The following is a 25,100-nucleotide window of genomic DNA, read 5'->3' as shown; positions in this document are numbered from 1 at the left end:
TTGGTTTCGGGATATAAGATCATTACAATTAGAACATACTAAAAAATTCCATTATTGCTTCCTAAACTATACCTGCCATGGAAAAATATCAAAATTTAGTCTCACATAGGCTGATAGTGTTAGAGTATAATATTTATTCAATTTCATCATTTATGATCACTGTTTTAACCAAATTAACCCCAAGATAAACTCTGACATTCAAAAACACAGAGAGCATACTGATTTTTCAACTATTTTGCTTACATGTACTTTTCAATTCTCATGCAGTGCTCATAATTAGGAGATACTGTACAGAAAACCTCTCATTTATGCTTTCAAGAACCAAGTAGAGAGGGCAAAAAAAATACCAACATAAATTCATTCTCCAAAAAGTGCCCGTGGATGTATTGCCACTGTTCCTTCTAATTGCGTATCTACAGTACATTCTTCGGTAAAATATGTTACTGCAGTCACATAACAATACTTATGACAAGGCAAGGATATCATTTCAGGAAAAGAATACAACAGATGAGACTAAAAGTTGAAGAGAAGGACCAGAGCGTATAAAAGTCATTTGAGAATACCACACAGACTTCAGTGTTTTCCACTTTCCAGTTGGAAGGAACATGCACAGAGATTTCTTAGCAGACAATTGTCAGGAGTGCATGAAAAATTGGCTTTCATGTCATCTATGTTGAGAGAAGATCAATGTCATTGAGGAAAAAAAAATGCGTTCATTATCTTTTGGGTCTGTCTATATCATCTATAGCAGCTAGAAGTTTTTGTCTTGCTTTCTTATTGATATGGGATCCCAGGCAAACATTTACCAGATTGGTCAGCTGCTTCGTTGAGTACTCCTGCTTGGAAAAAAAAAAATCCAAATTTAGTACGCTGAAAGACGTGTTTGATCAACGCAAGGAAAGAACAGACACTCAGTTTTCAGTGGGTAGTAACTGAGCACTACAAATCAGTGAAAAGCAGTGAAAATTATAGTTTAAGATATGGAAGACAAATTGTTTACTGAGCTGTAATAACAAGAAGGATACTGTAGCATCCATTTGAAACAGAAAGCACTGGAATCTTTTTAATTATGGCAAAGTAATCTGATATGCCCACTTTTAAACTACACACTTTATGCTTATTTCTGTGATACTTTATTAAGTTACTAAAATACACTGACCTCCCAAATTTTTTAAATGTTACTAAGTAAAGTATTTTCTGGAACTCCACATTTTGCAAACATTTTAGGTGAAAGAAATAAATCTCTAACCACAGAACAACTTTTCAGAGATACGATAAATAAGTAAGGTAACAAGGATCAGGAAGGTACTAGATTTTAATCTTTCATACTGTCATTGTAGCTAATAAGTAAAATGAAGACTACAAGTATTTTATGCTGTACAAATCTATTTGGTTCCTGAATTTCAGATAATGAGTTGCTAAGATGAGAATGAATAGGGGCTCATCAGAAAGGTTTGCATATTGATCTGGTTATAGAGGATCAACAGCAAGAGTTCAGGTAAGGAAAGAGAGTTCTATACCAAATCTAATAAGAAAAGTCATCTGTCAGGATAGCCTGGGTGGCTTAGTGGGTTAAGCGTCCAACTCTTGATCTCATTTCAGCTCAACTTTGAGCTCGAGCCCAAAGTTGGGCTCTGCACTGACAGCAGGAAGCCTGCTTGAGATTCTCTCTCTCCCTCTCTCTCTCTGCCCCTCCCACTTGTGTTCAAGTTCTCCTCTCTCTCTCTCTCTTTCTTTCTCAAAGAAATAAATATTAAAAGAAAATGAAAGAAAAGTCATCTATCTGGGGCGCCTGAGTGGCTCAGTTAGTTAAGCGTCCAACTGAGCCCTGTGTCAGGCTCCAAGCTGACAGCACAGAGCCTATGGGATTCTCTCTCTCTCTCTCTCTCTCTCTGCACTTCCCCTGGTCTCCCTCTCCCTCAAAATAAATAAAAACTTAAAAAAAAAAGTCATCTGTCTTCACTGGAGGTAGCCACTAAAGATAGTATAATTTAAAAATATGAGAAAGAGTTCATTTAAAAATTCAGCAGGGGCACCCGGGTGGCTCAGTCAGTTAAGCGTCCAACTTCGGCTCAGGTCATGATCTCACGGTTCGTGAGTTCGAGCCCTGCGTCGAGCTCTCTACTGTCAGCATGGAGCCCCCTTCAGATCCTCTGTCCCCTTCTCTCTCTGCCCCTCCTATGCTGTCTCTCAAAAATAAACACAAAAAAATACAAACTACCACCAACATTTTTAAAACTTAATCTATTAATTAATTTTAAAAAATAAAAATTCAGCAAACTATTCAGTTTGTGTATCTGCTCTGAGAGCACCTGTTGTTAGCATCTGGTAAATTCTCTCTGTCAGTTAACGCTTAACAAGTATTCACTGCCATCAGCACTGGGCTAGACCTTGTGGGGAGTTCTCTGCAAGGCAGGACAGTCAGCTCCTGAGAAAATTTCAGTGAATTGCATATATCAGTTAAAGTTCTCACAAAATACTAGACTAAAAATTTTGGCTCACTATATTAAAAGAGGAAACTAAAAAACTAAAAACAAGAGGAAACTACAGTTCAGAAAGGTATTATTCTTGTATCGAATAATGCATATCTAAGAGCTGTGCTTTCTCTCCTCAGTTACTTGTATTCTTTCCCTAAATGCCTTCCTCAGTAGCAACATCAAAGTATTTGTAGCTTACTTTACTAAATGAATTCCAATAACATCCAGCACTTCATCTGCACCTGCTTTAGCATTCTGGTTTTCAAATGTCAGATGTCAGTGGGACTAAAAGGGGTGACATTTTTCACAATTCTGGTGTATTGGTCAAAATCATTGAAAATAATATATACATTTCTACTTTGCTCCTACAGACCTGAAACTGACCTATAGTGGGCACATTTGCACAAAACTCAGGCTAATATTCATTTAGTTTTTCTAGAGTATTGAAACCAGACAGGATGAGGCTGATAAAATATAAATAATTCCTTATTTCCTTACCCAGTCAAATGAAGTTAAAATTTACTTAGCTTTTACCCATGATGTTACAGCATAAGTAAATGTGAGCACCAAAGTTACTGAAGGAATAAAATTTGGTGATAATTTTAATACTTCCCATATTTTCATTAAATCTGTCTTCACATACTGTCTACCTAGACAAATGACAGAACAATCACATAGAAAAGCTCCCCATATTGAGCATGCTCTGGTGATACAGGGTGAGTTGAACTGTGCCCAAAATTCAGCATCCGATATAACACATAATAAATAATATTGTTCTCTACTTATCTCTATATCCACACGAAAGAAAAATGATCACATCTATACTCAAGGTAAAGTCTAATGTAGGATGAAGTTAAATTTAGTCTTTTAAATATTAACACAAATATTTAAATTAATCATCACTAATACATGTCAGTGTGGTCAGGATGATACCAGTTCGTTGTTGGGGGCTAGAAGGCTTAAGTTATATAATAGACTTTAGCTTGTAAATCATTTCAATGTTGCTGTCTTCGATTTGTCTTGATGTTAACCAACTTCAGCCTTTTCCCACAACACAGTTGAAGGATAAACATAGCTAAAGTTCAGGCTCCGGCTACCTTTCCAGATAATTACTATTACAGTTCAGAAAGATCTCAAAAGGATTTGATTACTCAAAGGGCACTGCATAGATACTGTGTGAATATGGCAAAGAACTGGCTGTTTCTTTATATTTCACTCTCATGACTTTGAATTACATACCAGACAAGAACAGCACAAAGAAAAAGGAATAAAAACTTAATTAACTATTTTCCAGCTCTCACCCTGTGCTCTTTGATCCAGCGTTCCATGTCATTCTCGGTTAGATAGTAGGCTTTAATATAGGTTTCCACAAATTCTTTATCAGGAATGGGTCTGATATCTGTTAGTTTTTCAAGTTTCATTAAAAACTGTTGAAAATCCAATTGCATCAAGGCACGACCCTCATTACTGCACTTCTTGACGTTGGCATATCTAAGATACACAATAATAAAAAAATAGAGGATGGAAAAAGAAACCTGTAGGTATTTCAACTTTTCTTAACCTGTATGTGGACAGATTCTCTAGGAATGAGAGGGTTATGAGAAAAAGAACACATGAGCCTTGTGTCAGAAGGACTGGGTTGTGTCCGGACCCTGTCACTCAGCAGTCATTTTACCTACGGGGCCTCAGTTTCTTCATATGCAAACCAAAAAGATCAAATAACTTACAAAGTTCTTTGCTGCTCTACAGACTACAGTTCCCCACAGTCAATTAACATAATCATCTGTAAGAAAGTTAAATTGGTATTCCAATACATTTGACTGCCAAGAATTATTTATAAAAAACGAAGCTATGAATACTCCAAAGTAATCTTAGTTTCATAAAACTGTTCAATATTGTAACTACTGGGTGCAAAGGAAACAAATGTAATAATTCCCCGATGAACAGTCAGCGAACCAGAGAAACGTGTGAGCATCTGAGCAAAGAAGGTATATACATATTTTTCATAATAAAACACTTTATAGACTTATTCTGACACCCGACACTACTGAAAAACTGTGTTCTAAGGTGGAGTAGTAATAAGAATAAATGTATTAACCCTACGAGTACAACATTTTATTACTCATAAGTCAGTGTCTCATTCCTTCAATAATATTCCAACCCTAGGAACGCAGTACTTCCCCTAAGGAAATCTGCAAGGAAACTAAAGTGCATATTATTTGAAGTGACCAGGCTTTTTTTTTTTTTTTTTTTTAATAATAAAAAGTGCTTCGTACAGAAATAAAACCTTCACTTTTCTACTTTATTAAATAAATTTATTAAAAATACTTTTCAGTCATGACTGTTGACAGGGCCATTCTGTGACATACAGCACTGTTGATTTTTCAATACAGAGTGCCAAAATGTCAGCTTGTCACTGTCACCTTCCCACTCTCTAAGACGTTCTTCTTTATAACAAAGAAGAATTGAAAAGAAATCAGATAAATGATAATGTGGAAATTTACCTGATGTGCAACTCCAAACCATATGAATGGTCTATAGCAGATTGCTTTCCAGAGAGAGTCTGTGTTCTAGATGCAAACATGGTCTCTGAGCGAGTGGGAAAATTAGTACTGAAAGATCTTTAAACTCAACATATGAAAGATGTATATAGTTTACAATGTTATAATGATATCATTAACAGATATAGTGGTTATAAGGACTGATTTTGTCATCAGAAAATCAGTAGTTCATAAACCTTGGTGTTTGAAAACTGTGTGAACCTGGATAAGTTATTTAACCTCTCTAGGCCTCGATTTTCTGAAGCTAGATTTTCTCCTTGATAAAACAGAGAGAGAAATGCTTCTGTCAAAGAGATTATGTTAGGATTTGGTGATATAATCCTGTCAAGTGCTTGATCTAATAAATGACACACAGTGCTCAATAAATGTTATCTATAATCATCATCATCATCATCATAATTATATTATTAAGGAATAATGACTATTAGGAGTTTAACTTTCTGATAACCATTAGATGCTACTTTCCATGCTCCTCTACTAGCTGGTTCTAGGTCACCACAGAGAAAAAAAAGCACAGACAGAAGAGCCACAGTGGGGTTTAAAGTTTCTTCAATTATGTTCTAAAGTCAAACCTGAATTATTATAGGATTATATTTACTATTATTTATGACATTCTCTACCTATTCTCTCCAGTGGTGATAATACGCAATGTTATTGCATTATGATTTATCATTGAAGACTCAGATAATGCTTTCATGAAAACTTACCCTTCCACAATAGTTCTATTGGCCAGCCGTATACAGTGTTCCCAAAGTATATTAGACACAGGTAGGGGTATCCGAACTCTCTTAGAAACCTCGTTTAACCTCCTGTTAAACTGTTCAAATTCCTAAGAAGACAAAAATCATGGCCATATATGAATATAATTATAATGCCACATTGCTTTCCCATCTTACTGGCAAAGAAGAATGTTTAGAAAGACTCAGTCAAACTAAGTAAAACAAAAAGTGAGAATGCAAAAGATAACTTGGACTTAGTATGAAGGGTTTTTTTTTTTAAAGTATATCAAACTGCATAAACTATGTTGTGATACAAAGTACACTACATTTCATCTCAACAGATTAAACAATGCAACCAATGTTCAAATGCTTCTTCATCTCAAATTTTTCTATGACTGTTGGTATGGACTAAAAGAATTTAATCACCTAAAATGTTTTTAAAGTTATCTTCAAGAAACTCAGTTTAATTTTTTTTTTTAATGTTTATTCATTTATTTTTGAGAGAGAGAGAGTGTGTGAATGGGGGAAGGACAGAGAGATACACACAAAAACCAAAGCAGGCTCCAGGTTCTGAGCTGTCAGCACAAAGTCCAATGCGGGGCTCAAACTCACAAACTGTGAGATCATGACCTGAGCCAAAGCTGGACGCTTAACCAAATGAGCCACCCAGGCGCCCCAGAAACCCAGTTTAAAAAACTGTCTTAAAAGTTTTCAACTCAGAGTGAACTGTGAACCATTTGTAATTTGAGGCAATACTCCTTAGAGAGCAATCGGATATTCTCTTTCCTAAACATTTTTTAAACGTAAATAATTATATTCTGAATGATTTGAAGTCATGTGATAGCTGCAAATTTTTAGTACAAAGGAAAAAATAAAATAAAACCATTCTGGTTTCCTGCAGAAAAACTGAATATTTTTATTACTTATTAGTAACTTCTATGGTACCAGTGTAGTAAAAATAAAAATACATGTGACTAATTTAGACAATTTCTAACAATTACATGAAAGCAAATGGTTTACCCTTCATTAAATATATTTCTAGCTTCTCTGGACTATTATCGTCTAAATATGTTTATTTACAAGGTAAATGCTATAGATCCTTCCTTGACAATATACTGCAAATAAATATAACAGGCTTAAAATGACATTTTTCCTTTAGTTTCCTCAAAACAGCAGCCACACAATGCTTAATAAGTCAAGACTGACATGTGTTCAAATTTTCTAATAACACACAGGAGGAAAAAGAATCTAATCGTCACCAGTCAAGCTACTACTACACGATTACTTGTTATTCTTTTGCTAATCACAATTTTTTTGATGACTTATTTTTGACAGTTAATTGCTTTTAATTATTTATGAAAAAGTAAACTTTCAATCCACTAAGCTTACTTTTGAGAATCAAAGTTAAATAAACAATTGCTCTTCATCCTTTTTGTTTTAGTCTTTAGCTTTTAGTTTTAGTCTTTTTGAGTCTAGCAGACACTACCATTTGCTACTGCATTCATGCTTCACTAAACTCTGCTTTAGCTTTCCAGAGTCTTGATTTAGTACTTTTTCACTAATATATATTTAAAAAATTTTTAATGTAATTTTTTTAATGTTTATTTATTTTTGAGAGGGAGAGAGACAGAGTATGAGCAGGGGAGGGCCAGAGAGAGAGGGAGACACAGAATCCAAAGTAGGCTCCAGGCTCTGAGCTGTCAGCACAGAGCCCAATACGGGGCTTTGAACTCACAAACTGTGAGAACGTGACCTGAGCTGAAGTCGGACACTTAACCGACGGAGCCACCCAGACGCTCCCCTAATATTTTAAAGATAAGGTTATATGCTAACTGTATGAAATGTCACTCTACTCATTGTTAAATTCAATGTTCAAGAATGCTTCTTATTAAATGAATAATAAAAGCATTTCATTTTACTTATGATTCTGGCAGGGGCAACAAATGCAAATTGCTTTTTACCTAAAGGTTTGGACTTGGAAAAGTAATAGAAAGAATAAAAGTTATATAAAAGTTTCTTTAGAAAAGATGGATTTAAGTTGCTCAAAACTGGGTTCAGGTTGATAATCGGAATACATTGGTTCCTTCTCATAATATTAATATTTCTTATAGTTAAGAATAACTAGACAAGTAGGTTCCATCTAGTATATATATTCACTGAGTGTAGAAGTCTCATTCTTCTTACACCCATCTATGAGTACCATGGTCAGCATGCCATAAAAAAATAAAATCAATCTTTCAAAAGCAAAATTGTTTAAAAAAAATGGTATGTGTGATTATTTATAAATTACATTTGTCTATCACATTCCAAATTAAAATTCCCAATTGAGACCTCCCGGGTGCCCTAGAAAGCAAAGTTCTCCCAGGGTGGCAATTAGAGAGCACCCTTGTTGTCACTCACCCTTCAGACTTGACACTAGCCCCTAGACATTGCTAACTGATGTCCCACCCTTAGTTCCTAAGTCGGAGTTTTCATCACAGAACTCTAGAAGGGCACCAGGCATTGCTGGGAGTTGGCACGCTAGATGATGAATTCCGCTGCTATTTCTGTTTTGATCTCTGGCTTTGCTTATTGGTTCACAAGTGTCCCTGGCTACCATGTGTTGCCCAGGACTAAGCAGGTAAGAATGTTTACGTAAATGAGATAAAAGTCAGGAGCTTAAGAAGGCCCATTTTCTTTTCACTGACAAATATGAAAAACAAAACTTTTCTGAAAGTGGTTTTCCTTAGATGCCCTTTCCTCCCCTTAGACACCTGCATGGCTCATCTCCTCGCTTCCTTTGGGCCTCTCCACAACCCTCCCTTTATCAGGATCCTCCTTTGACCACAAGTAAATTAACAGTATTACCACCCTGCCCCCAACCCACACCCTGCCACTCTCTATATCACTTCTGCTGCTTATTTACTTTTTCACTGGACTATTCATCATCTGACATGTCTTATCTTCATTTATGTCTTTACTGTTGTCTCTATACAGGCAGTAAATTCCTTGAGGGCATGTAAGTTCCTTAATTCCCAACTATATTGTCAGCACCTAGATCAGTGTGTGGCAGATGTCAGGTGATCTACAAGTATCTCTTGATGCATAAATGACAAAAAATGAACAATTCTTTCCAGAAAAATTTTAAATGTAAGTTTTAAATGCAAAGGTGTTTGCATGACACACTGTAAAAGTAATATGATTTCTAGGAAAAAAAAAAAGCAACATAGAGTAATCAAGGGCCTGGTCTCTTGCTGATAAATCTGCACAAGTACAGAAATATCTTCTAATTAAATAGAAATATCTTCTTGTCACCACAGTCATGGTTACTGAGATTACATAATATTAACTTGAACTCTCATTCAAGATGGGAAATTAGCGAGCAAAACCAAAAAATCTGCATAGTATTCTTGGGTCTGAAAGAACACAAAATTCAAAAAGCAAGTCTATTCCAGTACAGGGGCTTTAATATCACGATGCTAGAAATGTGATAACAACTATAACCTCACCACCTCAGGGCAACTGCAATGAGCGGAATAGTTCTCCTGATAGACTCCACTTTGACAAAGATGCTCCCAGAGTACTTGCCTTCAGCAGGGCATCTACATATATGTTGTGCTGTGACATAATTTCTTTCACATCCCACTTCACATTAGCCATTAGGAGCAGCATCTGTTCATAATCAATAGCTTTACCAGCTACAATCCAATAAATTGGCTTGCGTAGTTCACTGGCAGTTGAGACTGTCTGAAATAAATTTCACAGAAATGAAAAATGACAGATATTTTCTAAAAACCTCAGATTTACCAAAAATATTTTGTGTCTACTTCTAGTATACATCACATCTAAAAATCAAACACTGCATATCTGAAGATTTCAATTATGAAAACACTTTAATTCATAGGTAGAGGTCTTACTCAAAACATAATCTTGAGACATACAATCAGTTTGAGGTCACGGATACTACAACTTTAAAGAACCAGAGATATTCATGGAGACTAGCAAATATTTCTCAAATTTTTACACTTCTCTCCATTTCTACTCTAAATGTCCGACCTCAAGATTTTGTCCTCTCAACTGTATTTCTGTAAGAGCCTGCAAGCCAGTCTCCCTGCCTGCAGGCTTGCCATCTACTGCCGCCAACTACTCTAACACACACACCAACTGCACCGCTTACCTGTTTCAAATCCTCCGGGACCTTCCCAGTACCCTCGAAATAAAGCCCACCTTTTGGCTGAGAACACTGTGCACCATGTGGCTACTGCTTATCACCTAGCCATCTTTCTCATCGCTAGCCCTCTTCCCTGCTCTGACAATTTGAGTTTTCTTCAGCTGCTTACATCCACCATGCTCTCACTGGCTGATATTCATGTAAGCCATTCCCTTGGTTTGGAAAATACTGATATACCCAGCTGGTCTGGTTTAAACATCACTTCCTCCAAACAGCCTTTCCAGACAACCTTCTCCCACCACACCTCCTTTCCTCCCCGCACCCCAGCCAAAGTTAAACAGCCTGCTGCTATTTCCTTCCCGTTATCGTAATTTATTGTAAATGCAGTTTTGATGGGCTCTCTCTCTCTTTCTCTCATTAGACTAAAAGTTATACGAGGTGCTCAGTAAGTATTTAACACAGGAATTCACGAGTGAATAAACATATTCTAATTGCTCTCGTGGAATACGGAGACTGGCCACTAGCTAAAACACCTGAAATAATGTGTGACAATCTTATCTTGCTCACAGTTGAAATGATTTCCAAGACCATCTCTGACCTGTGAATAAAACTGCTGAAGAAAGGGCTTTTTGACTGCAGGCATCACAGCATCCAGATGGGGCTGAAGGAACTCAAACTGTTCAGCCAAAAATACCCTAAAGAGAACAAATAACCCACCGTGTAAGCAGAGTGCAGGATCTAGAGCCTGTCACTACTTTTGTAATCTTTAAGATCTCTAAGCAAAAGTTTAACCATTAAAATTCTTTCCCACTTTAGTGAACTGCCTCGTATTAGCTCATTTACAACCTACCCAAAACTTAATGCTGAGTTTATCGCCGAATGGGAGCAGAGGTGCAAAAAGAGGGACTTCAAAAAACTACTCTGGAAACTACAAGGTGAAGAGCTATGCTGCTTTGCATGTGAGACAGGAGCAAAGATCACATAAAAAAAACTGAAGAAAAAATACAACAGTATTTTTTGAAAGGATTTCTTATGAAGATCCTATTTAATTATACAGAACAGATCTCTAAATTCACAGATTTAACATCTGGCACTTCTCAGAAGTAACCTCATGTGACACTTGGCTGAGACATACACGTGAACTTCAGGTCAGGAAGCTGTGTGCAGGAGTGGGAGTCATTTGCCTGGAGAACTGCCAGCAGCTATCCCATTTTTCTCTACATTTTGTTATGTACACAAAAACTCAAGTTATATTGGACTACATTTTATGGAAGAAGTCATATGCGTTAAGTGTATTAAAAATCGGGGGATTTTTAAAGGTCAAGAAATATTCTCACTGGTGTCAAGGGCTGACTATATCTACCACTAAACTAACAATGTAACTACAGTTTCTCTAGAACCACAATTCAATAGGAAAATATAAAGTATACTACAACTTTTTTTTTAAAGTTTTACTTTAAAGCAAGGGTCATCTTGCTAAAGACTGAAACCTAAAAGATTTCCCTTCTTTCATTTATAGAACTGAAAAACAACCATGCAGTTTTAAAAATCAATTGGTAATCTATTTTAGGATATACTTCTCAGAAATATATAAGTAACATTCAGAAGAGGGAGATGTATACAGCTAGAAATCTAATTATACAATGCTTACTCTTAAACTTTTCTTAAGTACTTAATGGCAAAGCAACTGTTTTTAACAACTTACAAGGATTCTGTGGCGACCACTCTTTCTGCCAACCCATATAATGTATCCCCAGATGTCAAAACCACTAGGTGACTGAGGTGTGGGCTTGGTACCTTTTCCTTTCTCTCTTCTGCTGCTGTGAGTGTGGCAGTAGGATCTGCTGAAACTTCCTGAAAATATAACATAAGTACAAACACAGCCTGAAATCAAATCTAATAGCAGTAAACCATGTGATTTTACAAAACTGGACCTATAATTAAAATACTCGTAGGCATACATATTAATTACATTTAGTCTCTGTTCTTTCTTTTCCTTCCTTTATATTTTCTAACTACTGGAAATTTCCTTTTTGTACTAAGTGAATATGACCCAACTCTATGTGCTATTATTATCTGTGCATGACCTAAAGTTGGCCAACACAAGTAATCTTTATGAATTGGCAGATGTTTCATAAAGACAACAGTAAGATGCCCTTCAAGAACCTGTAAACGAGGAAAGAGATTGCCTCTTGAGGATCATCATGCTGGAACATTACAAAATCATGATATAATTAACCATTTCACATCTGAACTTAATTAAGGTTAACTTTGGTATAATCTCAAGAAGGCCAGGACTAGAATGCACTTACAAACTGAAACTGGACTAACTGTATTGTGTAAGTCTGCAGTCACACTGCTGATGAGAAGGAAGATAGATGGTTAATGGGAATAAAAGAAAGGGATGCCCGGAGAGCAGATTGTATTGAGCTTTAAAAGATCCGCAAAGACAATTATTGCACAGAATTTGGACACAAACAAATCTAAAAGTGTACAAAATATAAATCTAGGTTACTTCTTAAATCAATTACATAGTCACAAATCTCCAACACTTGACTTATGAGTGAAAAAGACATCAAATGCACAGTGGGAGCATAACAGGCTTATAAATTTAGCCCAATGGAACTAAAACATTATAAAACCTTTTAAGTTAGAAAAATGGTTTTATTCTTCTTTAGTTCTTTTTTATATCTTCTACTAAAGATATTGTTTCTTTTCAATCTCTAATTACTCAATTAGCATTTAAAAGTTATTTTGGGAACAACTGCACTTTCTCTAAGGGGAATCAGGATAAGGAAACTATGCGAGTTAATCAATGTCACCACTCCATTATTTATTTCCTACTAAAAAGGAAAATAATCACCCCCTCCTGCTTGTGCGTGTACACACACATGCACGTACACGCACACACGTACACACACACACAAACACAAAATTACAACTGGCTGCCTATGCTATTTAATTTAATGCCTGTGGTCATGTAAATCACCATCTACCAGACTGTCCAAGTGAGAAACATTGGAATCATTCATGCCTCTTCCTTTCCTCCCCTCCATCATGCCTTAGCACATACCTCTCATGTCTGTTTCTTCCTCTCGCCCTGCTTCATTAGGACCTAGGTCCCAGAGCATTCTTGCCTGGACTAACAGTCCCCAAATACAGACCTCTGCCTCTAGCTTTTCCTATTTCCACTCCATTTTGCACACAGTTCACTGGTTGATATTTTTAGAATACCCAAGTGATCTTCCTAAAAGGGAGATGTGATCACACCACTCCCCAGTTTAAAAGTCCCAATGGACTATCCACTCCTTACAGAAAAAAAAGCCTAAACTGTTACCATGATACTACTTTTTACAGTGATACCAGCTACCTCGCCAGCCTCATTTCCATGTAATCTATGACTCTAAGGTCTAGCCACACTGGACTTGCTACACCTGTCCTACTGACACTCTTGTCTTACCTGCTCTCTTCTTGTCTCCCTGGCTCTTTCCTCCTCATTTCTTAAGTGCGAGGTCATATTCACCTCCTTTCTATAACTTTCTCAATCTCCCAAGAAGAATTAGTATCTTTCTTGTGTTAGCATCTACATGTATACCTAATGTCTGTATGTGGCATAAAGTACACTTAGTCAATTGTTTCCTGACCCTTCCACCTCACTGTGAGTTCTTAGAGGGCTGGGACCAATTTCACCACCTTTGTATCTTAAGACCTTGGTATGCCTCCTGGCATTAGCAGGCCCTCTAATAGTTTAATTGATGGAGACAAGACAGTCTTTACTGTTATCAAGGTCCCCACTGGCATCCCATGGCCAAGTCCAAAAGTCAACTCTGAATATCCATTTTAGTTAACCTACTGTAGCATCCTACATAGCTAATCTTGAAAAACTTTCTTAGTTTCCAGAGCACCATACCCTTCTAGTTTTTCTCCTAAGGCACCAGCCACTTCTCAGATTCCTTTGCTAGTTTGTCCTCCTCCCCCAGATCTTTAAACAGTGGAGTGTCCTAGAGTTCAGTCCTTGGACTTCTCCCACTCACACTCTACTCCCTAGATGGATTTTCTCTCCCAGTTTAAATATCAGCCACATGCCAAGAGCTCAAAATGTACATGCTAGCCCTGACCTCTCTCTTACCTGTAGTGCATTTAACATACCTGAAAACTGAACTCAAATGTGTCCCTCCTAAAAGTCTTATCTATCTACAGTAATGGCACTTCCATTCTCCAGAAGTTAGGTGTCATCATTGACTCCTCTCACAGTCATATCCCACTTCCAATCCATCAACAGATCTGACGGGTCTACCTTCAAAACAGATCCAGAATCTGATCCTGTTTCACTACTTCTTCCACTAACACTTTGGCACAAGCCCCCTCATCTCTCTCAGTAGCCAAAATAATTCTCTTTTACTTAATTTCAGCTCTTCTGCTTAAAGCTCTTTAATAGCTTCCTGTGTTACTCAGAGTAAAATCAGCCTTATAAGATTTAGGCTCCGGCTACCTCTTTGGTTTTATCTATCACCAACCCTCTTCTATGCTTCATTCTAATTATACTCACCTCTGTGCTGTCCCTGGAATAGGCCAAGCATGGTCCCAACCTCAGGGTCTTTGCATTCCTTGTTCCCTCCACCTGAAACATTTCTCCCCAAAATATTCCCTCTCTATTAGAAAAGAAGTTGCACATGAGTAGGGAGTTTTGTCTGATTGCTGTCTCCCCACCAAAATTGTATCCTCAATTCCCAGACAGGATCTGGCATCATATATAAAGTGTTCAATAAACAGGCACTAAATAAATGTTTCTTAAATAAATGAATTCTCATTCAGGTGGCTCACTCCTCTATTTCTTCCTTTGGGGATCTACTTCAATGTTACCTTCCCAGAAAGGCCTTGTGTGATCCCCTAAACAAACTAATACCCTTTTTCTCCTCTTTCTACCCTTTCCTAGTTCTTTGTAATTCCTGACACAATCTGACATTAAACTGGATATTCATTTATTCCTTATGTGCCTCTTCTACCAGAAAGCCCATCCACTGGTCTTCCACAAAGTATCCCAGCACTCATTATGTGTTTGCTGACTGACTTAATAATAAAGATACCTATCCAACTATCGTGTATCCCTTGAGTCTTACACTGTCCTCACGTAGCTCCTTGCCTTCCATCTACTTCCAATACCTCCTATAATATTCTGTATTTTCTTCTTAGGTCAGAGTTGTGAATATCCATCTCAGAACAAGTCAAGAGATGGTGAGGAGAACTGAAACATTGAAACAAGAAAAACTAATAAAGAAATTGGGCGAAGAGATCACTCACTTAGGCAAGATAGCTAACTAAGCTAGCCGAAGTGGCCCCAATGGGGTAGAAATAGATAACAGAATAGTTCCAGAGAGGGAGAAATGGCTGCATCACAACAAAGCACTTTCTATCAAGCAGAAGTCTACAGCAAGAAGGGTGATGAGTTCCCTATGGAAAGAGGTTCAGTCAGGAGCTGACAGTTACTCGGAATGTATAAAAGCTGTAAGACTGAATGAGCACAGGTAAGCTTCTTTCTATGTTTATATGAGTAGAAACTTGGAAGTATTAGACTCCATAAGTATATTCGAAGCATCAAACACACCCTCTTTCAAAATATTTTGCAATAAACTGACAAAAACAGACATGAACTTTCTGCCAATATTGTAAAATCTCAAACTCAAAAGAGCTCCAGGAAAACCATAAATACCACACATTTGTAACAGCAGAGTTACTTCTGAATTTCATTCTTTTATAAGTTATCACCATATATATAACATATATTTAAAAACTAAAGGTTTCTGTGAATGTAGATATTAACTAGTTAATTTAGGATAGAAAAGGGAGGTGGTGCTGGAAGGCAAAGAGAGGTTATATCTGTAGCCTGAGAGAAATGCAGTTGATCTCTGGGTATGATGGGAAAGGCCACAAGCACTCACCTACTACCTCCTCGACCTACTCTTTACCTACCTCCAATTCAAATGTGTTGAACTCCCTCTGTACTCACAGAGCTCTTTCACAAAAACATTCCCACAGAGATCACTGGCATTGCTGCCCCCACTTCAAAGAGTTTGCATTAGGATGCCATTCTTTGTTCCTAGTCAACACTGGTATTTTAGGCATAAAAATTATGGTAATTATCTGCTTAAAGGCTAACGTTCTGTGTTTATATTCAGGAAAATACCCATGAAGAGAGCAAGAGAATAACAACAATGTCAAGTTGATATAAATAAATGGTGTGTGCTTATTGCAACTGTCAATGGAAAAGCTCCAAAACTGGATCAGTGTTTCAGATTACACCACTACAATACAGAAAAGATATAAAACCCTTTGAAGACTTTGAGGAATAAAGCCTTAATCAAAATCTTTAGTTTCACAGTGAAAGTCACAATGTTTAACCTTTCCTGCCACTAATAATTACGAATACAAAGAGAAGTCGTTTTTATGGAATTTTCTGGACCGATTTAAAATACATTTTTATTATCAAAGCACAGGTATCAAAGCACAAAGGTTTGATAGCCAAATATCTTAAAGCAAACAATTTAACATCACCAGATAACTAAAAATTCACAGTTCTGGTACCAGTGTGATCTATACCAGCTTCCTTTTCTTGTCTTCCCCTTGTAGACTCCTTTTCTTGAAAGTCTATTTGATGTGTCAAGTTGTCTTATATTTACATTGAGTTTATACAATAAATGATTTCAGGTGGCATTTTTAAGACCATAATGATTCCAAGTTGCCTTTTACAGCTTAAAGAGAAGGAAAACTTAGAAGATATATATGGAGAAAATGGAAAAATTACCAGAAATGTGCTCATTAAAATTTTAACTAACACATAGGGGAAATACAGGAAAAAAAATACAACTTCCATCTAGTGGTTCCAGATTGATTAGGCTATAAATTATTTTAATAGCCAAAGAATGTATTGAATAGCAAGAAACCAATTAATGTTCTCTGCCAATGTAGATGCAAATTAATGAAGTGAAGAAAAAGTAATATACCAGCATATGAAAACCTGAGATCAAGGTCTAGAAAATGACAAATATATTTTCCAAAATAATAAACCAATTCTTATCAGTATGAATAATAATTTAACATGTAAAACACTGGAAACCAACAGAAAATTCGGGAAAAACTTCTGTATTACTGGAGGAGGAGTAAGGACCCTGGAGAGGCCCTGTCAAAAAACAGTCAGCACTACTTACAAACTGAAGAAGCAATGACTACTCACATGGTCTTCTGAGCCAAGACGCTATCTGATTTAAGAGATGGTAAGGATAAGGACTTAAAGAAAAGATATCTTTAAAAGATGAAGTGCCAAAGAAAAAAGCAGGCACATCTATCTAACCATTTACTAGGGAGGGGGCATGTAGCTGGTTTTTGAAAATACATTTCTAAAGTTGACTACCAGTTCTGGAAAAAATTTATCCAATGAACACAGAACTGGTCAGACATGCTACAGATACATTGTTATCAATAGATGGGTGGCAGCTTGTCTCAAAGAATAGCTAGTTCGGTTCCACTGTTTACTCGATAATACTTCATTACACACCATATGGCAAAATCTGAAGCATCAAATCCACTCTTTAAGAGTAAAAATTGGAACTGCAGTTTGACAATCATAAACTAGTAACTAACAGGACAGAGACGTCAGAACGAATGACTCTAGTGGTAAATTTTGACCTGTCAAGCTTTTTTAAAAAAAACTGTATTATTATTATTATTATTATTATTATTATTATTATTTTATTAGGAAAATAATAATAGGAATCCATCACTACAACTGTCATGAAGCCCAGACTGGATTAAGAGCAATGAGTTCTAGAGGTAACTGCACCCCACTCTGGACTTTCTGGTTATGACTATTCAGTTCATCAATTTCAAGGCTTTCAACCAGAAACAAGAAAAACTTTAGCTGTGGACTAAGATCTGGAAAACAAGATCTGATTGATGGTCAAGGTTGTACTAAGTGTCAAACCAGGAGAAGCAAAACTGAAACACAGATACCTTCTAATGGGGTTGGAAGCCAATGGATTTTGCAAAACCAAAACAAAAAAAATAAATAAATGGCTGGGTCAAATAAGGAGCCTGGACTCTGAAAATGAAGACCAGGATTAAATGGATAACAAAGCTAAGAACAAAAGCCAGATTAAGCCAGGAGACAAGAAACTCATGGACTGGAGTTTATTCACTTATTCTATGAACATTTACTGAAAAAGTGTAGTTTGCAGAGCTAAGTGTTATGAAAATATATATGTGCTGAGCAAGAAGATCTCCAAATTATAAGGGAGATGGATATAGGTGATTTCCTCTGTGTAAACAGTGCTCATCTGAGATATGAGCACATACCTCTCTCGTTTTATTCACATCTCTGCTCAAAGATCACCATTCTTACCACTCTGCTTCATTTTCTTCTTAGCACTTCTCAGTATCTGATACTATATTACGTATTTGTTTATCTGTCTGCCTCAATAAAATATAAGTTCCCAGACAGAAGTACCTCTACTGTGCAGTGATGAATATCTAGCACTACAACCATGCCCAACAAATAATAATTATTACAATGAGTATTTCCTAAAAGAATGAATGATTACATTGCTTTACTAAAAACTTCAATAGCAGAAGTATGTACGTAACACAGAGCTTATGAGAAAAGAGGAAAATGACTGCTTGTTTGGGTAGGTGAAGAAATAAAGAAAAATCAGAGGATCCTGAGATTAATGTAGACGCAGAGAAATGTGGCGAACAACAAAAATCTCTGGCTACAGTGACCCATCACAAGAAAAAAAAAATTGTTATTTTAAATGCCGAGGTTACCTTAAACACTACAAATGCTCAGCCCTGTATTGCTGCCTAATCTATTTTCTTAAGATACGCATTACATCAAGTGACCCAACAGTCAAGAATCCAGACCCCATGGGGCGCCTGGGTGGCGCAGTCGGTTAGGCGTCCGACTTCAGCCAGGTCACGATCTCGCGGTCCGTGAGTTTGAGCCCCGCGTCAGGCTCTGGGCTGATGGCTTGGAGCCTGGAGCCTGTTTCCGATTCTGTGTCTCCCTCTCTCTCTGCCCCTCCCCCGTTCATGCTCTGTCTCTCTCTGTCCCAAAAATAAATAAAAAATGTTGAAAAAAAAAAAAATTAAAAAAAAAAAAAAAAAAAGAATCCAGACCCCATACTGCATAGCCAACTACACCCAAGCCTCTTCCTTGAATTTCAAGTGGCTCTAAATACTCCCTGCAACACAACTCTTCAGTATATATCAGTATCCCAATCACAAAGATGGCCAAACTTTGGGCCAGGCTTACTCCCACCTCAAGGCCCGTTCTCAGCTTCTGAACCTTAATTGGAATGCCATTCTTTCTTTTTTCCCACTAACCCCTTGCCTGCTCTTCAAAGACTAGCACAACTCTCACTTCTTCCTTTAGCCATTCTCTGAAATCAAGTTTCCACATGAAACTTTCCTCCCTTTGGACCTGTACTGGATATATAGCCAATATTATACTCTTTCATGAGGATCAGTTTTCTCTCTCCAATCAGACTATAAGAAACCTCTATTTATTTCCTACAAGCATGTAGAGTAATACTGAGGACTCAGGCACTCAATATATATAGAGACACACATTTATATGTAGTTGATTGGATGGTTAATTTTTATTTAATATAACCCCAAAGAATTAATTCCAAATGATTACTCACCATATCGATAAGGCTTTCTTGTATTCTGTTAAGAGTTGTTCTTAGTCTACTACTACTAAGGCCTAGTCCTGTTGATTCCAGCTGAAAAAGAAAAAGAAAGGCATATGCTACCATCACTTCGGAGATAATCTTTCATATGTTATACCTTCATATTAACTCAAGTTAAGTATCCATTGAGTTTTCATTCAGATACTTAGTCTTCGGAAGGTCTCCAAACTACATTTAAAAATTTCAAAACATCAAGTCAAACCTTAGCCCTTAAGGGAACAAGAGAACTATTTCACACATTTGCATTTACAGGTCACACTAGCATCTGTCAATCTCATAAATTAGGAGAGAGCTCACCAGTATCTTTTTCCCATAAGTTATTATTTTTAGTTATAAAACTTATGATTTCTGATACTTAAAGATAGTGTACTGCATCATACTTATGTATAAGCATAATAATGTAGACTGTTTTAAATTTATTTTTCTAACACAAATTAGAGACAGCCCAAATCCTCATTCAAAAATGAAGAAAACTTTTTATTAGCCTCAGTAAACATTTCACAGTATAGAATTCGCTTCACTACATCAAAGTCAAAGCACATATAAATACCCCAAGAACATAAATGAGAAGAGACAGTTGACTGTTAAATCATGAAAAGCCAGGTAGTTGCGTCCTTGAGTGATGATTCAATTGATGAATATAAATTTAACTTAGAGGTAATCATAGATATATATAGGCCTCTAGAAAGATGCTAAAATGTTCTGTATGAGCCAAAAATTTTAAAGTATTAATAGTAAACTATAAAATATATCATCTCACTAATTCATTTATATATATGTTTGTGTATACATACACACACATACATACACACACACAACATATTGTTCCTCATCCTTTCTTATCTGAGATAGGATGAAAACAAGTAATTACTTACACAACATGTGACAGAAATCCTAAAGCTAAAATAGTTGTGTGATGGCATGGTACAGTAAAACATGAAAACATGAACTCATTTTATGTGGTAATTTCAAAATACATTTTACTTTCACTACATTTTATAAACTTTATTATTTCATTTTCCCTCTTTTTTCACTAGAGCATTATTTTTATATAGTCAAATTCAGCCATCGCAAGTATAGTTTGATGAATTTTGGTAGTTGTATAGTCTTATACTAATACCACAATCAAGAGATAGAATTTTCCTCACCTTGAAAAATGCCCTTATGCCCTTTGCACTTGAATTCCTCTCTCCAATCTTACCCTCTGATCTATCACTACAGTTTTGCCTTTTTTAAAATTTTGTATAAATAGAATCATACATGTGTAGTCTTTTGTGTTTGACTTTGTCTTTAGCATGCTTTTGAAATTCATCCATGTTATAAGCCTATTAGTAATTCATGCTCTTTTATTGCTTAATAGGGCTCCAAAACATGGATATATCACAGTGTGTTTACTTATTCACCAGGTGACGCACATTTGGGTTTCAGTTTGAATAATGTCACTATGAACATTCACATATATATCCTTGAGAAGACATATATTTTCTATTCTTTTGGGTAAATATCTACCAGTGGAATTTCTGATTCATATAATAAGCATAGTTTTAGCTTTATAAGGTACTGCCATACTGTTTTCTAGTGGCTGTATTATTCTTCATTTCTATAAACAATGTATGTAAATTCTAGTTATTCCATTTATGGTCTGAATGTTTGTTGTCCCCTCAGAATTCATATGGTAAAGCTCTAACCTCTAATGAGATGTTATCTGGAGATGGGAGAGGTAATTAGGGTTAGATGAGGTCATGAGAGTGGGGCCCTCATGAGAGGTTTGGTGCCCTTGTAAGAAAACACACAGTGCATAATTTATGCTTCTTTTTCTACTTTCTTAAGGTGGAAGCTTATCATTACTTGAGTCTTTCTTCTTTTCTATTATAGGCATTTAAAACTAGATACTTCCCTTAAGTACTGATTTAGCTGTATTGCACAGCTTGATATGTTGTGCTTTCACTATTATTCACTTTTAAGTATTTTCTAACTTCTCATGATTTTTTCTTTAAGCCAACCTTTATTTAGAAGTGTGTTAATTTCCAAATGCTTAGATTTTTTTCCCAGTTATCTTATGGTTATTGGTTTCTAATTTAATTACATTGTCATCAGAGAACATATTCTGTATGATTTCAATCTTTTAACTTGATTAGAATATATGTAATGGTCTCTCTCTAGATACACACACACACACACACACACACACACACATTATACACACACACATGCATATATATATCCTCACTTTGTGTATATTTTACATTTAAAGTGTTTCTTTTGTTTTGTTTTAATCCATTCTGACAATCTCTACCTTTTGAGTGTTTAGTCCATTAACATTTAATGTGATTATTGATCGGGTCTAAATCTACCATTCATTATATATTATATCTTTTTTTGTTCCTTGGTTCCTCCTTTCCTGTCTCTTCTGATTATATGAATTTTATATTTTAGAATTCTAGTTTAAGGGGTGCCTGGGTGGCTTAGTTGGTTAAGTGTCCGACTCTTGGTTTCGGCTCAGGTCACAGTCTCACGGTTTATGAGTTCAAGTCCCATGCAGACTCTGAGCTAATAGTACAGAGCCTCCTTGGGATTCTCTCTCCCCCTCTGTCTCTGCCCTTCCCCTGCGCTTGCTCTCTCTTTCTCAAAATAAATAAATAAAAACTTAAAAAAGAAAAAAGAAGGGGTGCCTGGTGGCTCAGTCAGTTAAGCGTCCAACTTCGACTCAGGTCATGATCTCACAGTTTGTGAGTTTGAGCCCCACATCGATCTCTGTGCTGACACTTTGGAGCCTGGAACCTGCTTTAGATTCTCTGTCTCCCTCTCTCTCTGCTCCTCCCCCACTCGTGCTCTGTTTCTCTCTCTCAAAAATAAATAAACATTAAAAAACAGTTTTTTTTTTTTTTTAACATTTATTTATTTTTGAGACAGAGAGAGACAGAGCATGAATGGGGGTGGGTCAGAGAGAGGGAGACACAGAATCTGAAACAGACTCCAGGCTCCGAGCTGTCAGCACAGAGCCCGATGTGGGGCTTGAACTCACTGACCGCGAGATCATGACCTGAGCCGAAGTCAGCCGCTTAACTGACTGAGCCACCCAGGCGCCCCAAAAAACAGTTTTTTAAAAAAAGGAATTCTAATTTAATTTTCCTTTTGGTAAAGAGTTAATCTGCAATATTATTTTTCATTGTCCTGTGAATTATAATATACATTCTGATATTACACAATCCATTTACTGTTTAACATAATATACAGAAATCTTGCCATCTTATAGATCCATATCCCCCACGTATCTTGTTGTAGTTGTTACATGTAATATATTTACATATATTATGAACTCTAGAAAATAATGTTATGATTTCACTTTTAAACAGCTATATGGTTTATAAAGAAATTAAAAGGAAAAAGAAAAAAATAATCTTTTGCATTTCCCCAAGTAGTTTCCATAACCAATGCTCTTTATTCTTTCCTCAGGATCTAAGTTCTCTGGTATCATTTTCCTTTAGCCTGAAAAAAATTCATTCAGCATTTCGGTATTACATGTCTGTTGGTGACAAATTCTTAGGTTTTTTTTTTTCTTTTTATCTAAAAACAACTTAATTTCACATTCATTCTTGATATGGTGTTTTTGCTAGATATAAAATTCTGAATGGACATTCTTTTCCTCTCTTTCAGTACCTTAAAGATGTATTACTCTCTCCTACAGCCTCCACAATTTCTCGTGAGAAGTCAGCTGAATCAGATCATTGGTCCCTTTATGTAATAAGTCTATTGTCATTTTCAAGAGACTGTTTCACCATGAGGTACCCTGCTGTATGTTCCTTTGTTCTTATTCTGCTTGCTGTTCATTTAGTAACTTGTATCTGCAAATTTTTGGTCAAAGTTTCCTCAAATATTTTTTGTACCTCATTCTATCTCTCTTGTCTCCATCTGGTATTCCAATTACATGTATGTTTGATCATTTGACTTAACATGTCCCTAAGGCTTTGATCATTTTGTTTTCCAATCTTCCAATTTATCTTCAAGTTTTACATATTCTTTCCTCTATCATGTCCATTTAGCTGTAAAGTACATTCAGTAATTTTTTTTAATTGCTGAAATTACATTTTTCAGTTCTAGGATTTCCCTTTGGCTTTTTATTACTGTTCAGTTCTAGGATTTCCCTTTGGCTTTTTATTACTGTTATTACTAGAACTTCCTACTTCTCTACTGACATGTTCATACATTTAAAACATCTTTCTACTTTATTCAAGATAGTTCTAATAGTCCACTTAAAATATTATCCCTTAGTTCCAACATCTTAAGGGGTCAAACTAAATTGACTTTCATTTTACTTAAGGATGTACTCTGCTTTTTTTACTTCTATGTATGTTGGGTGAAGTTAGACTGCATCATCAATTTAATTCTGGAGATTTTGGATTCTGTTATTTTTTCCCACTGTTTCCTTTGTTTGCATTATGTAATTTTCTTGGCTGAGCTTGTACTACAAACTGTCTCTTATGCAACAGCTTCACTCTCTGTTCAGATCTTTTTTCTTTGGCTGTAGTTAATCTATTTCATATGAACATGGTTATGGGTTAATCAAAGATGGAGGTAAAAAAGCTTGGGAATCTCCTCCCTGGCCCTTTTTCTTCTGAACATCCCCCCTACTATTTTCATTGTTCTCAATTTCCTGGCTTCAATTTTCTGGTTCCCCAATCCATAAAGACAAAGTTTTCCTATGCTTGCCTCTACCTTTGTGCTGAGTGAACTGTACTTAATCCCAGGCTCAAAGGCCATGGAGATGGAATTTATTTTTTTACACTCCCCTTTCCCCAATCTACACACTAGCATGAACTCCCCCACCCAGAGTCTATATGCTTCGTTCATTCTCCAGTATCTTCAGATAGTTGTCTTTTGTATAACATTCAGGTTTTGTAATTGTTTTCTACAGGCAGTATCATCCCGTTAGACTGTAGTCCTACATATCCAGAAGTGGAAGTTAATTTGTTCGTAAAAAAATTAAAAACTGAATCACAGACACTCTATTAAAGAAGTTTCATTAATGAAAGGTAACTTTAAATGATGCTCACAAACTGTTTTCAAGTAACAACACTCATCAGATTAACTTGGATAAGAAATAATTAGGACATCAATCCATGTGTCCTAAGAATCCACTATGTGCTTACTACTTTGTTAAGGTAAGCTACAGAATGGTCTTCATGAGAGGCTATGAACAGGAAAAACCACAGAAAACATAACTCAAGAGGTGACCAATGGAAGGCTGGGGCAAGGCAAGATAAAGCAACACTACAAGTAACATTATTATAATAGAACCAAATGGATTAGATATATAATACAGTATGGTATTGTAGGCTATAAACAGTTCAATGAAGAGCAAGAGCTTCTGGAGGAGTTAGTTTAAAGAGGAAGAATCCCTTACCCTGCTGCATACACTATGGCCTCCCAGCCAATGACTTTCTAGAAAC

General features: G+C 36.3%; 1 protein-coding gene across 1 annotated transcript in view; it reads right to left on the bottom strand.

The window, feature by feature from the left end:
- Positions 1 to 363: 363 nt before the first annotated feature.
- The window catches only part of VPS50 (VPS50 subunit of EARP/GARPII complex), a 132,828-nt gene continuing 108,091 nt past the window's right edge, over positions 364 to 25,100 (bottom strand). The window contains exons 22-28 of the mRNA XM_007076702.3: positions 19,603 to 19,683; positions 11,613 to 11,761; positions 10,506 to 10,602; positions 9,325 to 9,483; positions 5,746 to 5,867; positions 3,779 to 3,968; positions 364 to 836 (exon numbers count right to left, since the gene is read on the bottom strand). Coding sequence (XP_007076764.1) covers positions 717 to 836; positions 3,779 to 3,968; positions 5,746 to 5,867; positions 9,325 to 9,483; positions 10,506 to 10,602; positions 11,613 to 11,761; positions 19,603 to 19,683 — 918 coding nt within the window. The 3' untranslated portion in view covers positions 364 to 716. The remainder of the gene's footprint in view (positions 837 to 3,778; positions 3,969 to 5,745; positions 5,868 to 9,324; positions 9,484 to 10,505; positions 10,603 to 11,612; positions 11,762 to 19,602; positions 19,684 to 25,100) is intronic.

The sequence above is a fragment of the Panthera tigris genome, chromosome A2 (genome assembly GCF_018350195.1).
Source record: "Panthera tigris isolate Pti1 chromosome A2, P.tigris_Pti1_mat1.1, whole genome shotgun sequence".
Classification (NCBI taxonomy): domain Eukaryota; kingdom Metazoa; phylum Chordata; class Mammalia; order Carnivora; family Felidae; genus Panthera; species Panthera tigris.
Note: the sequence above shows the minus strand (reverse complement) of the source record. Positions and strands in the feature narration are given on the sequence as shown.